This window comes from Porites lutea, chromosome 8, assembly GCF_958299795.1.
Source record: "Porites lutea chromosome 8, jaPorLute2.1, whole genome shotgun sequence".
NCBI classification, from domain to species: domain Eukaryota; kingdom Metazoa; phylum Cnidaria; class Anthozoa; order Scleractinia; family Poritidae; genus Porites; species Porites lutea.
In genome coordinates, this window is record NC_133208.1 from 21,326,974 (window position 1) to 21,342,624 (window position 15,651).

Below are 15,651 nucleotides of genomic sequence, written 5' to 3' on the forward strand. Positions count from 1 at the left end.
CTCTATTAGTTTAAAAAAAATTGCACTCGGTCTACAATGTTGCTTGCATCAGTCAACTCCCGAAGCCCTTTCATATTAGAATAATGCAAGTCTTAGGACTGTGGCGCGATGATGCTATTATTCCTCCCTTAGCAGTTATTGTGACAGTTGCTACTAGGAAGCAACATTATATTAAACTTGGTTTTGTTTTTTTGTGGCCAGAATAGTACAACCGTTTTGACTGGCTTAATGTTGACCTTACGCAATTATTAGGCCATATCAGAAGTTCTAGATTTTTAATTGGCTCCAGACCTTTTAAGCAAAAAGAGCCAAAAAAAGCCAATCACAAGGGGTGGATCACTTATCCTCTTGTGCTTGAAAAACATGAAGGTACACATTGTTCCTTTTTTGTGTGGCCCTTTGCCTTTGAGGATAATTTAAAATATCTACTGTTTTCTGGGGCTAAAATGCAGTATTCCTGGAACAAGAGGAACTCTCTTCCCTGGCTCTTAAGCACATCCACTATCTAACATACATTGTTCTGTTTCTAAGAAGCACCCAAGTATGCTTAAGCTTGGCGCACTATTGAAAGAGCATGATGATTCAAAGATCATGCAGCAAACCTATAGTGAAAAATACAAATTTACAACCTTCTTTTTCTTCCTTTCAAAATTGTAAAATAAAATCACTTTTGAAGTTTAAAGTTTAAGAAATTCCGATGTTTTTCAAAACGCTCGAAATGCAGTCTCTGACGCCCCCGTCCCCCCACCCCCTCTAGAGACTTTAAAAGCCTCCGGGCTGGTTTGGTCCGTCTCCTCGTTGAATCACACCTCCCCATATTAAATCCTGGCTACGGGCCTGCTTTAGTACCCACGACTCCTCTGGGAATATTGGCAACAGAGCATGTGTCCAGGTTTCCATCTTAAATACAGTTTTCACAGTAAAGAGATGGGCTTGATCTTGTTACCTCACCGGATAAAAAATTATCCGGATTTAGCGTCCACACGATTCCGGTTTCATAGCGTCTGCAAAAATTTCCACTCTGGAGAGCGGATTAAAAAAGTTGCGGATTCGTATGCCGGATTCAACGGATTTGTGTGGACGGAAGCCGAATCCGCAAAGAAAAAGTTGCGGATTAAAAAATCGGTCAGTGTAAAACGAAGACTACGGACTGCGGAATGCACACTGCGGACCAGGGGTAAAATGCAGACTGAGTGTAAAGTGCAGACTGCAGACTGAGAGTAAAACGCAGGCCTGGTACAAAAGTGCAGACCGAGCATAAACTGTAGTCGCGGAAGGGTAGGTGTTTTATAAGTCAAAATATTCCGCAAAAAAATGTAAACGATCACCTTTCACAAATCCAATCCTTTCTTCACTGTAGCCTGTTCCAGGCGTTCAGATAGTAGAAGGCCTGCAATAGGCTATTTTCTCTAGAACGTCGTCGAAAAATAATCTCAATCTTGAACTCTTTATCTTACCGAGAGACCTCACTCTTCAAATTTCAATACACATGACCGTGAATTGGTAACAACACGACCATATTTACGCTTAAATATAAGCTGCTGACCAAAACACTGTACAGAAGGAATAATGGCGATAAAAAGGGAGTAAATCATTCCAACAACAAAGAAAGATGTTCTGCAGGAAATTTGGATGACCTTCTATCGAAAGTATAGCAAATCAAGGTATGCAGATAGCTGTTCGGATGTTCATTGAAACTTCTGGCGAATGTGCATGTCACTGAACAACAAAATTGACCGTACACTGTGTAGCTGTGTACAATAAATCAATAGAATGCAAGGTTCACTTCAAATATAACTGCAACTCGTCGTCCTCCATGTTTGTATCTTCCACACCGAATGCCCAAATCAGAGGAGTTGGTAGAATAAATGGTTTACACATAACATGCGTCCCACATGTGTTCCTCGTCAGGTCTCTTCAATCTCGTTCCCCGTTCCGCTGGACAAGGGTAACGTGGGGAACGAAGTCGCTTGGTTCCTGGGATAAAAACTACTTCTACATTGTTTTCTGCTTGACATTTCCCTTACTTTCCCTCTCATGTGGTTCTTTCTGCATTTTACCCCCAGCCTGCGTTTTCCTTTAGGGCTGCAGTCTGCATTTTACCCCTGTTCCGCAGTCTGCAGTCCACAGTCTTCGTTTTACACTAACCGATTAAAAAATATCCGTGTAGGTGTGGAAGGGGCCTTAATCAGAGCAATTCAGATTATTTATGTTTCGAATATACTTTTTTCTGCAGGAAGAACACGACGTCAATCGGTGCTGATAACTGGATGGAAAGTCTGCGATGGTCCGGCTCAGCCCATATGCCCATTCGCCAAGCAGCTGCTCGATTGCAAATTTGCTGGCAGCATGACGTGCAAATACTCTTCTCGCCGCAGAGGCTTTGAGTGTCCCAGTGTGTTTAACATTATAGACTGCTGCACTGCAAGGTGTCTTTGAAGCATAAACATACATATATCATCATAAATAATTTGTACACATAGGGTTAATAGTGTAATAATATTTTTGCTAATTACTAGCTCATAAAGAAAGAGAGAGAGAGAGAAAGAGAGAGAAAGGAATGAACTTCTCTGTAACCACAGAGGAGAGTTATTTATTTTGTATTAAGATTATTGATTATGAGGAAATTAAAATTTCAAATGCATACCGTTCCCGGAATTTTTCATGCTTTCTACTTTGATAAAACAACGGGCTAATATCTAATACCGTTCTTATTCTTGGTGGTGAAGTTACTTTAGGAAATCTCAAACAAAATGTGCTATTAATATTACAGTCTCACCTCCCAGGGGCGGACCTAGAACATTCAGAAAGGGGTGGCTTGTTCACTTGCCAGCTATATAGGTATCTTTACTTTGGCTGGATCAGACGTATACAAATTTTTGTTGTCTAAGTAGTGTAAAAAATTGTTTTTGTTTTGCGATTAGTTGTTTAGTTCACGGAATAAATGGGCTAAGAATTGTCTGCTCATCCCGCACCGTATTCTGGTTGTCAGTTTTTGGTTGCGAGGAATTCAAGAAGCTGCTTTATGTTTGCCGTGTTCAGTTTAAATATCGGGATTTTAATAGTTTCGAAAGTGATGCAAAACGGAAGCAAAATTACCTTGGATCGTGAGCTCATTTGACAGAAATAACGCTCGTTACAGCAATCAGAGCTGATGGCAAAAACACAGCCGCCTAGATTACAATAAAGCTCTTTCCGGGTGTGTGTGTCTTTTTCCAGTTTACATGCTTCGAATAAACCATGATTACCATGATTAGAAAATGGGAGAGCCCTGAGGACGAGATCGAAGATTCTCATGGGGCAACCTTTTCTTTTGTCTGAAATTGTGTTTACATTTTAAAAAAACAGATCTCAGTAAAACCTGTATTCTAGAGATGCTCTCAGAGTTATTGTACCGAGAACTTTAATCTTAAAATACTATCTATAGAGTTAGTTCACTTCTGGTCCCTCTCTCTGCGTGACAGAGGGAAGGAGAGGAGGAGGAGAGAGAGAGAGAGAGGCCAGAACTGGACTTCTATAGAGCTGTCAAGTCTAAGATCCCTTCCGTTTCATTCTGGGAGTTTTCTCGGATCCGCCCATGATTAATTCTTGCCACATTTGTTCTTTTCGCAATGTGTTTGAGACACGATGACGCAACTTGTAAGGTTGAAATTACGTCTTTGGTTATTTTTGACGTATCATGGAAATTTTCCCGAGGCAATTCACTTTGGGAAAATGAGTCACACACAAAGAGTTACTTCCATGTGGGCAACAGCCATTTGCCCACTGATGCATGGGTAAGACCGCACCTATTGTTATAAAAACATCTTTGCCATTGTGTATGTCATTTGTTAGTGCGTCACCCCGTCATGTTCTTTTTCAAACGTTGCTCCTAATTTTTATTGCACACATTTTCAATAAATTCTGCTGTGAAAGCAATAAGATATAATCCAACAATACTTCACATCATAGTTGAAAAAATAAAATAACTTAAACTTACTTTGTTTACCATTTACGCTCAGAATATGTAAAAGTAACAAGAAAACTGTTCATCTAACGAACTTTAACCTCACAGGAAATGGGATTTAGCGGGAGGAAAGTGCGCGCGTATATGTTAAATAATAAATCTAATATAAATTTCTTATTTTTCTTATATAAAAATAATACATTCAGTTCTCACACATCATTTAGTGTATAACACAAAACGATATCCATAAAGTTCCCGGATCTATTAACAACAACAACTATCAGCTAAGGGCAAGGTTTATGCGGCTTTTTTGTGCTCTGTCGCACTTGTTTGAAGGCATATCTTTGAGGGCTCTATCTGATTAGATCCTTCTGCTACTTAAGCATTACAAATTTATGAAAAAAAGGCATTTTTAAGAATAATTAAGGACTGAATTGAAAAGTAAACGCTTAACAAACATAGTTGTCAGGCCCACAGATCTGTTCCTTTAAGCAATTCTTGAGGATTAAAAGCCACAGGGTTCGTACAGATCTTTGGATCCAAAATTCAAGACTTTTTCCAGACAATAATTTTTTTCCAGACTCACGGTTATGAAATAGGTGATCAATAGACACCTTACATGTAAAAAACGCAGGAACAAAGCTGTTTTCGTAGTGCGATGCAAACATATGGTTTGACCAAGACGAAGAATAAAATCACTTAAGCACTTACTATAGCTTTGGAAAAAAAAAAGAAAAAACTCAAGGCTTTTTACCATTTTTTCCAGACTTTGTCTCTATTCTCCAGACTTTCTCTAGGTCTTGAAAATTGTTGGCAAATTTTCAAGATTTTTTAAAGAATTCAAGACTCTGTACGAAGCCTGACGCCACCTCAAAATGCAAAATTTAGGCTCGGGTGATAAGAGTGTTAGAGCCGACATTTAATACCACATTGAACGAATGGTATATCAGATTGAAATTTACTGTGCTGTATACTTTCAATATTCAGAAGTTAGGTTTTCGCACAACAACTCAAGAACGCTACGCATATTCCAATGAAGAAATATAGCATAGATCTGTCTACCTGGGCTAACAACGTTGGAAGAAGAGAAGCACTGGAAAACCCTCACAGCTTAATTAGATACGTAACCTTAACTGACTGTTTAGAAATCTACCAGTGGCTTCACAGCGTTGGTATCCAACGGTCAAGGAAAAGAACACCTTGTATTAAACTTGCCTCCAGGCGTTCCTCTAGTTTCTCGACCGGAGTCGACTGGAAACAAGTCAATACCCCACGCTTCGCGCGAAAATTTTATTTTCGATTCCTTTTTTGGGGCCACGTCAATGATTACTCGAAAACTAAACCGTCCAAGAATTGTCAGCTATACCTATTAATTTAAGAAAGGAGAACTTCATTCTCTTTATTCAAAGAAAAATGAGTCGGTAACTGAAATTTCATTGCTAGTCAAATTCTGATTTTAGCTTCTAGCAAGCCTGTGCGTGGACCTCTCCGATGTCCATTAAGCAGATAACGTTGCAAATTTCCGGATTTAGCAAAGTCAACGAGGCGAGAGAGGCAAATCTAAAATTCAAATGACCATACAACTGATCTAAAAACTCAACTGACCAATGGCGCAGCGGCAAATTGAGCACTACAAGTCGCATTCAATCCTTTTCGCGCGCTTTTGCGTTCTCAATTGACGTTGCGTTTTCTCTGCTAAATGCGCCAACCACCGCAGGCACAAGCTTATAATCCAGGGTATATAAAAAAAAAAAACCTTCTTTACATCTCGCTACACCTTAAGGTTACTTAATGAGTTTTAAAAATTTGAATAATATTTGCAGTATATTTTATATAAATAGAAATTCTTCATACAAAAAAGAACACCCTCAGTTTCGCGAATAATGCATTAATTAGTACGCCGCTTTTAAAGGCGCATTCAGAGATATCACGTAATCTTCCGTGACGAGTGTTGTGATGTGATTTTTGTCACGAGCCCAAAAGACGTTTAGGGATCGTTATCACCGTCATCTGGAAAAGCGCTTCTAGTGCCTTGAACAATAATTTTACTTTCCCTTTTTGACATTCATTTCATATATTTCAATTCAAAACTTGTTCCTTTCGAAAAATGTAAAAGACAATAGGGACGTTGATTAAGGAAAAAGAAAACATCGCTGAGTGCAGTACTGAATTATGTAAATAAAAGAAGAGCAGACTTCTTAAGCGATTTAGAGAGCGCTTAAAAATCGAGGCCAACGTGATCCCCCTTAACGGAATACCCCACTATTTGCGCCAATCCGTACGCATGCATTAGGGACTTTAAGATACACCGTTTCCGCCTACGAGTCGGGTAGGCGAACATGTTTGCCAAGCAGTTTATACAAAAGGCGACCATAACTTCCCAGATGTGATAATGGCATCACCGTTCTGCCCCGTAACCTAGCCGTTACTCCGGGATAAGAGGCAGTCTACCCGTATTTACGGGCTACGAGTACGGGTAGCTTGTCCGTTCCCGTGCACGGAAACGGTGCGTACTAAGGTCTCTATTATTTCACGACAGAGCACGCTCGGGACCTCTTGCGCGTTTTGGTAATATGATGGACTGGACTATTTTTGACCAGTCAGATATTAACAGCAGTACCCAAATGAGTCTGTATTACGTGGTTCAGCTCAACAAGACCAGATTTTCATCCTGGAGCCTCTATCTCTCTTGTAAAGTCGTGGTCACTGCAGAGTGTCATACTTTCAGACTATTAATAGATTCATTTCTCGCGCCAAAAAAAACTCCCAGCCAATAAGAGCAGAGTAGGATTTTAAGCAGCATTTGGTAAGAGTAAAGAAGTGTAAAAGTTTTATAAATTGAAAGTCTGTGATACGGAGAGCGCTCCAGATGACAAACTCCTGACAACATGAATTCTAATCTTTGTAGAGTTTTCAGTAGCAATCCAATACTACATCAAATCCATGCTACGTCCGTTGTTTTGGACACTTTTTTCTCTGTCCTTCGCGGCGTTACTATCTCGTAATGTGGTGCGCCGTCTTCGTCTTCTCCTTCCGCCGTTCCATTAGAATCGATTACCGCAGATGAAGCGCACGCAAGCGTGCTACTGCTGTCCACGTGCGCAGGTTCCGCTCGACCACTACTGCTCGATTTGGGCCTAGGCCCCTCATCTACAATCCCTGTATAATTACCATCAACAGTAGGAACCTCGTGTTTGACTTCAACAAGTTCGTAGTAGCCGGAAGCGGCCGATAATCTTTTGTCCTCATCTGCACCAGTATCGGGAACAGATAAGTCGTTGTTTAAAAGAGGCGTATTATCACTTGAACTCGGCGCAACTTCATCGTACAGGCTGTCTTCAGCACCTGTTGACGACCATAGAGGTATGAGTTTCATTGTGTGTGCTCGCATTAGAAGTAGACGGTTATAAGAGTAAAGAAGAGCTACATTGATTTTACTTGTGGAATACGGTTGCCAGAAATGAGACTGGAATAACAGGAAGTTTAAGCAATGGCGACGTCAACCAGAACAGCAAAAAACAATTGGTTTAAGTCCTAAGCACGCGATTCCGACATTTATTTTTTTAGCCAGAATCGTATGAACGGAGCCTTTAACTAAGCTGGAAAGCAGTTTCAAAAAATGGGGTTTCGGTGAGCAAATTCACTGGTTTCGGGAAGACGAACAGACCTATTCGAGTCAAAAAAAATGTACGGTTTCAAAAATATCCTGATTCGAGTGGACGTAACCTTAGATCAGCAAAACAACAACACTGCACGTGCATAACGTGCACGTGAAAAAAATATTTCTTTGCCAGCATTCCACGAGTACAAAGCGAATCTTCCTAATTTCACCTTTATAGAGCACTTGAAAACAAACGGACGATTCAATTTTTTTTTTTCATTTGTTTTTTCTTGCCCGCGTGTTGGAGTTCCACTGAAGTCGACGGAAAGCCAAAGGGAAAAAAAACTCAGTGGCGAGGACAGATCGAGGCCCACCGAGCCTGGAACCTCGAACTTGACAACGAACCCAGAGTAACCATATAGCAGTGGTGGATCCAGAGGAAGGGCCAGGGTCTCCCCCCCCCCCCCCAACCCCCCTTTTTTTTGGACCAAACTGAGACCCGATCAATCTCAGGGCTCAGGGTCTGGATGACTTCCCCTCCCCTCCCCCCTTATCTGAAGGTCTAGATCCACCACTGAATACACATGTAGTAACAGTATAACAAGTCATGAAAGAATCAAATCAGGTCGTTTATTTACTCACTTACCTTCAACTGTTCCCATCTCGATCTGAATTTGCCTAGATGAAATATAAACTGGGGGGAGGGGAGGGGGATTGTCATCGCTCCATTCCTCTCCAGTGTGATTCTCTGCAAGTCTCTTCTTTTTCTTACTGAGATCCACTTTAGCGTAAAGATAATCCACTAACGCATTTGAAACCTTGCCTTCTGAGGATGCATCCACGCCTTGTCTCTCCCGCACCACGTCGATTGTGTGACACCGTCTGATAAACTCGTTACTAGGTTTCTGAAGGCCAGCTGTATCGCTCTTACAGCGACTGCGAATCGACCCCTCGTCAATGCTTACTACTAATTGATCGGGGCTTGTCACTTCAATTTCCGGCTTTGTATCGACTTCCTCGTAGAGTTCTAAGTTCTCCAAAGCTTCCATTTCTTTAAGCTTTTTAATTCGCGAATAAGGGTCCTCAGGATCCTCGTCTTCGTCCTTCTCGCTGTTCTCTTTCTTATTGTTTTCCACTTCGTCGTACAGATCTTCAGCCTGGCTTGTTTCCTCGACGATTTCGTAAATGTCACTACCCCTCCAACTATCGGGGCGCTCTACGTTGATCGATTCGACAGCGGAACGAACAGTGCGGGGCTTTTCGACTTCAATCCGAACAGCATCGTATTTTTCATCGGTTGCAAGGTCGATATTCTCCACAGATCTCGTTTTTCGTTTTTCTACTATTTCATAGTTGTTATCTTCTTCCAACCCAGTACCATCCGGGGCAGAACTCTGCCTTTCGGGGAGGGGTCGATCTGGAAGGGTATGCCCATGTGAGCCCGGTGGGGCAGGTGGTAGTGGTGTTGTCGGAAGTCCTCGTGAGTGCCGATCCAGTGTTGGTGTCTTCTCTCGTGGTCTCTCCCTTCGGTGTTCATCTGAAGGTTTTCTTTCTTCGCTTTCTGAGGAACTTTTTCTTTCGTTAGGTTTCCCTGCTTTGCCCTTAAATTCTTTAGAACCTTTCTTTGATCGTCTATCGTGATGCTTTTGTTCTTCCTCTGCTCTTAAAACTGTATCTGAAGTCCTCTTGGTATCAGTGCTGGCTGCACTTTTTTTGGATGAGCGAGTGCGTTTCCAAAATCTGCCTTTATGCTCTTCATGATCATGTTCGTCTTTGCTACTTCGTTTTTTCTTTTCATCTTCGGTCATGTGATTCACAGCCGTCGACGACACGTGTTGCACACTACTTTGCAAACTAGGCGGTATCCCTAGCGCAGCACCTGGCACGTGCTGCACGCTACCTTGCGCGTGTTGTTCACTACTTGACACGTGCTGTGCATTACTTTGCACGTTCTGTTCACTACTTGACACGTGGCTTTCGCAACTTTGAACGTTGTGTTCACTTCTTTGCACTTGGTGCTCGTTATTTGGTACATGGTTCACGCCCTCGAACGTCTCATCTTCCACGCTTTGCGGTGCTACGTGCTGAACGCTTACTGTCAGCTCGTCATACAGCGCAACGTGGTTTTCTACGTTGAGAGATTCAGTTCTTTCTGCCCTTTCAACAACTACGTCATCCTTTGTCTCCAAGACTATTTCTTGTTGAACTTTTTGCTCTCGTGGCATTGACTACAAAAGAAAAGAGAAACAAACATAAAAACCGTCAGTCGATGTTAGACTGTATCACAAGCACCTTTCTTTTTAAACATAAAGTAAAATCGTAAAATTCGCCACACAGTACTTTAAGTCCATGATACTAAGCCATAAGAAATCATTAGAGTTAAAAAATAAACAGCTATTTAAAATGGTCTATTCTGTTATCGACCATAGAAATGAAGCGGTCAAAATGTTCAAAACTTTACAGTGAAACCACCCGCCTACGGCTCGCGTTTCCACTTGAGTTTTGAACATTCTGACGCCATTTCTATGGTCGATAAGGGTACAGTCCATGGAAAATTTTTGTCTTTTTGTTGTTGTTGTTTTTAAATAACATTGATAGTTTTTGGCGTCCACTTACGTTGAATTTATTGGAAAGTCGCACGCCCTTGAAGGAGAAAATCAAATTGCGCTACCATCACGTTATTTCCATGGTCTGTAGACTTATTGACCATAGTTCTCGGCCAATCAACACGCGAGAAATCAAACTATTATTGCAAAAACTAAATTTGCTGTAAGAAAACCTCGACCTTAACCAACGTCTTAAAACGTTTATTCACTGTGGCTCGCCCCGGCGTCGACGATGTACAGAAGGATGGGTAGGAAGGCATTTTTTACCCACCCCAACAACTTTTTTAGGCCCTAATGTAAGCTATATTTGTAGGTAAGTTTTGGTGTTAGACTGTGCAAGCCATAAATTCAGAAACAAATTCCTCTTTTAAGAAAGATTAGATTTTCTCCACGAATTTGGAAGGAAGAATGACGTACCATGTCACCGTCATTACTCCTTGTCCTCCTTGAGTGATGGGGTCTACCAACAGATACGGAGACTGACAAAAAACTGAACAACCTCATTTTCAAACATTTTTTCTCACCTGATGAAAATCTTTTGATAAGCAAAGGTTGCTACTCTACTTTTCCCTCACGTTATTTTTTTTTTCATTAGCTTATCCTACTTTTCATTTGTATGTTACACATTCTACAATAGAGTACCGAAGTGATGACGTCATAAAAATGAAATTTGTGAAATTATGGGATTTGTTATGATATTCTGAAAGAACAACGTCCAAGACACCTACTCGCCAAAAATTAGCAATAAGGGGCAAATTGTCTCTGAGATATTAGCCCAGTTATGCTGTGACGACTCCATACAAATCCTTCTAAATTTGGCTTGGTTCATAAGATTAGGAACCAGGTAAGATTTAGAAGGATTTGTATGGAGTCATCGGAGCATAACTGGGCTAATATCTCAGAGACAATCTGCCCCAAATTGCTAATTTTTGGCGAGTAGGCGTCTTGGACGTTGTTCCTTCGGAATATCTTAACAAATCCCATAATTTCACAAATTTCATTTTCTATGACGTCATACTTCGGTACTCTATACCTACCTCATAATGACTTGGCAAGCGTTCATGATAGGATAATATTTGAGCTCTTTTCTCTGATCTATAGTCAATAAGAAAACAATTCCAAGAAATAAGGTACCAGTGAAAAAAAAAACACAATAAAAAGAAGATCACTTGACATTTTTAAAACGTATGGACAGTGGTGGTAAAAATAAGTACTAGTCACAAGTGCCATAGACAAACATCGGATTTTATTGTTATGTTTTATAGGTCCAAGTAGTGAAGCAAGGGTACTCACTCGGATAGGTTATCCCGGTCTTTGTTACAAACAGAGCACAGGCTTCCAGCTATAACAAGAAGCACAACTCCTGCAATCAACATGATGACTGTTTGCAGCGGTTGTAGGCCTTTATTGGGACTCCTGTGCAAGTACAGGTCATTACCACCCACACTCAACAGTCTTCTTTGCAGAGGTAACAGCTCTAAAAAGAAAACAATCAGTTACAGTATGTTGCCCAGTATCCGGATGGTACCAGTATCCGGACACTTGAAACAAAAACTCAGTTTTTGAGGTGCCCTTTTCAGTTCTCGGCAAACAAAGTATTTTGAATGAAAGCTGAACATTTCAGCTTTAAGATGAAAGTTTTGGCAATTTGAAAGCTTGCGCAACAGTCGCAGAAGACGCCGTTCTGTTCAGGTGAGTAAACTTTTCATGGCTAATATTTACGCTGTTTACTGCGCAGTAAAATTAGTGCTGCTTAGAAAAGGGAGGGTAATGTGTGATATTTTCAAAGAAACTGTTTTATTTTTAAAGTGAAGATACTTAAGGAAGTCAGGTTCTCAGAAAGTTCATTAATTCTTCTTGAAATTCGATTTGTTTGGAATAACGGAAGCTAGAAACATTCACTAAGTATTGATGTCAGGTGCCCAGTATCCGGACAGTTTTTTCTTTGCTGTACAGAATTGATGAATTAGCTGTGTACATTATCCGGATAAGATTTATTTCATATCAGTAACTATAATTTATTAAAGCTTAGGATATATGATATAGTCGTAAAATGTAATTCTACTCAACTCCGTATGGAAATTTTCTCCACTCATTTAGAGGCGACTTGATTTCGTGTGCATGGCTTGTTTCGCCTGACTGCATTTTCTATATATAACCGAAAACGTCTGAGTTGAACCTGGAATTCTCATACTTTCCTCAGTTGTGACTGCTAGAATGGGGTTGCAACGGTCTGAAAAATGACACAGAAGGATTGAGGGATGTGAAAGAAGGAGGAATTAGTGCTAGAAAAGCAGGCTTATTGTGGGGACTGAGCATGAACAAATCAACACTGCAGGTCAGACTAAATGGGAGAGTGACCTTTGACCGTCGGATTGAGGTCCCCTTCCCAAGCTTTTTTTAAATAAAAAATGAAGAAAAAAAGTCGTTTGCAGATTGGCTAATTAAGCTTGCAAACTGCGGCTTCGGCACGTCCATGGATTACTTCCTTAAATCAGTGAAAAAGTTCCTAGACAAGGAAGTGAGAATTATACCCACTTTTAAAACAGCCGTTCGCGTTCCCCACCATACCCCAGTCATTTGTTATGTTTTATTTCACGATGCTAGGTTATATTTTTGGAATTGATTGCCAGACTACTTTGCAGGTGCAAGAGAGGCTTATAAGTCGCTTGTCTGCCAAAATTTATGTACAATTACGTTGTTGTTGTTGTGTCCGGATACCTGGCCAGCTGTCCGGATACTGGGCAACATAGGAGCTCTGCAAAAATATTAATTTCGCGATAGAAACAAAGGCAAAAAAGTTAAACTGTCGTCATATTAAGGACTAAATAGATTTTCTCGGGGCCAAATTTCAGAGCTCTTGCGATTAACAAAGGAAAGTTATTGCAATCTTAAACTGAAGTGTCCGGATACTGGGCAACATACTGTATCAAAAATGGGCATGTGTTATGTTCTCTGTTAAAAACTCAGGGTTGTAGCTAGGTTTTCTGTATGGGCAGGACATTATCGCTAGTGCCAAAGCCATGCATGAGCCTTGTAGAGGGGGAGGGTCTTTCTCCCAGAAAATTTTCAAATTTGGAGGCTCCGAAATGCTATTTTCAGCGCTTGTCATGAGATATGTCTCTAAAAAATCAACCTTGAATACGAAAATGGCAAACAATTGCAAGTCACTACAATCAAAATAACTGAGTTAAAAGAAAACAAATCAATCCACAGACTTGATTTGTCTGGCTCAACAGGTCCAGGCCTCCTCCTCCCCCCCCCCCCCCCCGCTAGCTACAGCTCTGAAACTTAGTCCCAATTAAATTTCATAGCTGCACAGAAATTCAAAGCGCAGGTGACACATACAGTATTGAAGGCATCAGATGTAGTTCTGAAAAAAGCGAAAATTAAATGGCGCCTGGCATGGCACAAACAACGTTGTATCTGACTATTAATTTGTGAGGCAAATGTCATGTTATTTGGGTCTGTCTTGAATGTGAATATTATTATAGCTTCAAAGGTCTCTTTCTCAGTGTATGTGTACTCTGATCATAGGCTAAGTCAGCCTTGTGTTGTTTGGTAGGTTGCAAATAAAGTCAGTTTTAAGCTAATATATATTTGTACTAGTCCAAAAGTCATATCAACCAGCTGCAAAAACTTTTTAATGCGCAGGATTGATTGTACAGCTCTAAATTCTCTAATTTGAAGACTTCAAAAAACTTCACTTGCCCGTCGTGTAAGTTGACAACAAAATTCACTAGCTCGATGGCAAAATCTGGGCCATCCGCATGTTTATCAGACATGACTCTCTTTGTACCCTGTTTAGTGAATGAAAACAGAAAAAATCTGTCATAGGAGAGGGGTAGCTTGGTAATTTTGAGCCCACCCAGGCGAAAAAACAGTTATGGAAGTTCAGACTCCCCCGTGGAAGGGGGGAGGGGTACTCGCTATGATGACCTATAAAGAGAGGCTCCACACAAAAGAGGTACTTTTCAAACCTCAGATGCATCCTGTTAGGGTAGGGGTTTCAAGAGAACTGACCCATCTTATCCAGCTACCTGCCAGTAGTCAGCACTTCATGAGAAGATCACCTTCTATTTTAGGAAGGTATGTGGAAGATGTACTATTTTTTAGTGGTGGGTAAATAAGGATATGCACATAAAAGATACTGAGATCCCTTGATCAGATAGTTTGTTTTGATTTTTTTTTTCTTTTTACAGTCTGCTTTACCAAATCTTAGAATCTCCTGTAATCTTGTATATTTATGGATTTTATTTAGTTTTTCTCATGGATTCCTGGATAGGACCTTGCTGATCATTATTTTTTCTCAAAACCTATGGCAAATAACATGACAATTCTGAGAGGTTATAATGTTTTTTTTTTGTTATTTTAGCCTAGTTATTTTAAGCAGTTTTCTTACTTATGAAAGTACGATGTAACATTATTTTTGCTTGATGCGTGATGCATTTGATAAAAAGTTATATGGGGATGTATCAGCGAGAGACGCTCTAAAAAATCATTTTTGCACAATTCAAAAATTAAACACTTTCATTTTCCTATAACTACCAAAATAAGCTGTTTAAATATTTCTTGAAAACTTACCTTTTCTTTCTTGAAACTGAATGCAACGTATTAACTTCCGGTTGGGACATGAAATCAGCATGATCAGATTCACGCGTGATCGATGGTCGAACCAGGCTTGATGTTCTCTGTTGATATAGATCTGGGAATAAAAAAAATTGAAATATGATCTGTATGCTACAGCACTCCCGACACGACAGAATACTTAAGTACATACTTCTATCACAAACAAAAATGCAAAGAGACAATCGAATAAAACAATGGAATGCATTTTTTCCCGGAATTTTTCTCCATGGGCGAGTTAATTCAATTAAAAGTGATAGTAGTTAATCGCGATTAACTCGGTTAGATGCAGTGTCACTGAAAGACATTTTTTGTGAGACCACGACAAGGAAGGAAAGAAGGAATCATGCATCTGACTTTCATTACCTTATAGAATTCCGGATTCTCAATTTTCAAGCGAGCGTCGATTTTGTGGAACGATCCTTTATCTCTTCCATGTAATAATATCCCTTTCGAACCATCAATCCAGACATGGAGATTGCAGTAACTGGTATTAGCGATCAAAGATGTCTCATCGCTGAAAAGAACTTCATAAGCAATGTATTCACTGTGTATTTCCTGTAGTCCGGGCGACGATCCAAAATCGAAGCACAGATTACTTCCGCCCATGAACAGTCTCGAAGGCATTCCAAAAACATCTTTCATTTGTCCACTTTCAATCAAGAAAGCAATCCCCAAAATCAACCAGTGAAAGTGGCGGAAGGTCATACTTGAGTATATTAATTTAAAGTTGGCTTAACGCAGGCGATGTTAAATATATCGGCCTTGCTTTATGCGAGTAATCCGCGTTACAAATTTGGTCAGCCATCTTTTTGTTTTGAACTTGTGATGGGTGGTACGGTAGACAAGACCTGGTAACTAGTCGGCACTCC

At 40.4% G+C, this 15,651-nt stretch overlaps 2 protein-coding genes across 2 annotated transcripts in view; one reads left to right on the forward strand and one right to left on the reverse strand.

Moving 5' to 3' along the window:
• LOC140947085 (uncharacterized) overlaps positions 1-2,549 on the forward strand; it is a 6,907-nt gene extending 4,358 nt beyond the window's left edge. The window contains exon 4 of the mRNA XM_073396163.1: positions 2,237-2,549. Within this exon, the coding sequence (XP_073252264.1) occupies positions 2,237-2,439 (203 nt within the window). The 3' untranslated portion in view covers positions 2,440-2,549. The remainder of the gene's footprint in view (positions 1-2,236) is intronic.
• Positions 2,550-5,351: 2,802 nt separating this feature from the next.
• Positions 5,352-15,600, reverse strand: LOC140947086 (uncharacterized). The gene is made up of 6 exons (XM_073396164.1): positions 15,146-15,600; positions 14,738-14,858; positions 11,447-11,630; positions 11,191-11,248; positions 8,194-9,775; positions 5,352-7,291 (listed from the first exon to the last, which is right to left on the reverse strand). Exons 1-6 carry the CDS (start codon positions 15,485-15,487, stop codon positions 6,882-6,884), a joined length of 2,697 nt encoding a protein of 898 aa, XP_073252265.1. The 5' UTR covers positions 15,488-15,600; the 3' UTR covers positions 5,352-6,881.
• Positions 15,601-15,651: the final 51 nt, after the last annotated feature.

Bases quoted from the DNA above. Each gene is read 5' to 3' on its own strand.
- LOC140947086 (XM_073396164.1), bottom strand. From the start codon at position 15,487: ATGACCTTCCGCCACTTTCACTGGTTGATTTTGGGGATTGCTTTCTTG. The intron at 14,859-15,145 runs GTAATGAAAGTC...TTTTATTCCCAG, and splicing joins AGAATCCGGAATTCTATAAG to ATCTATATCAACAGAGAACA. The intron at 9,776-11,190 runs GTAGGTATAGAG...TTTCTTTTGTAG, and splicing joins GCTTGCCAAGTCATTATGAG to TCAATGCCACGAGAGCAAAA.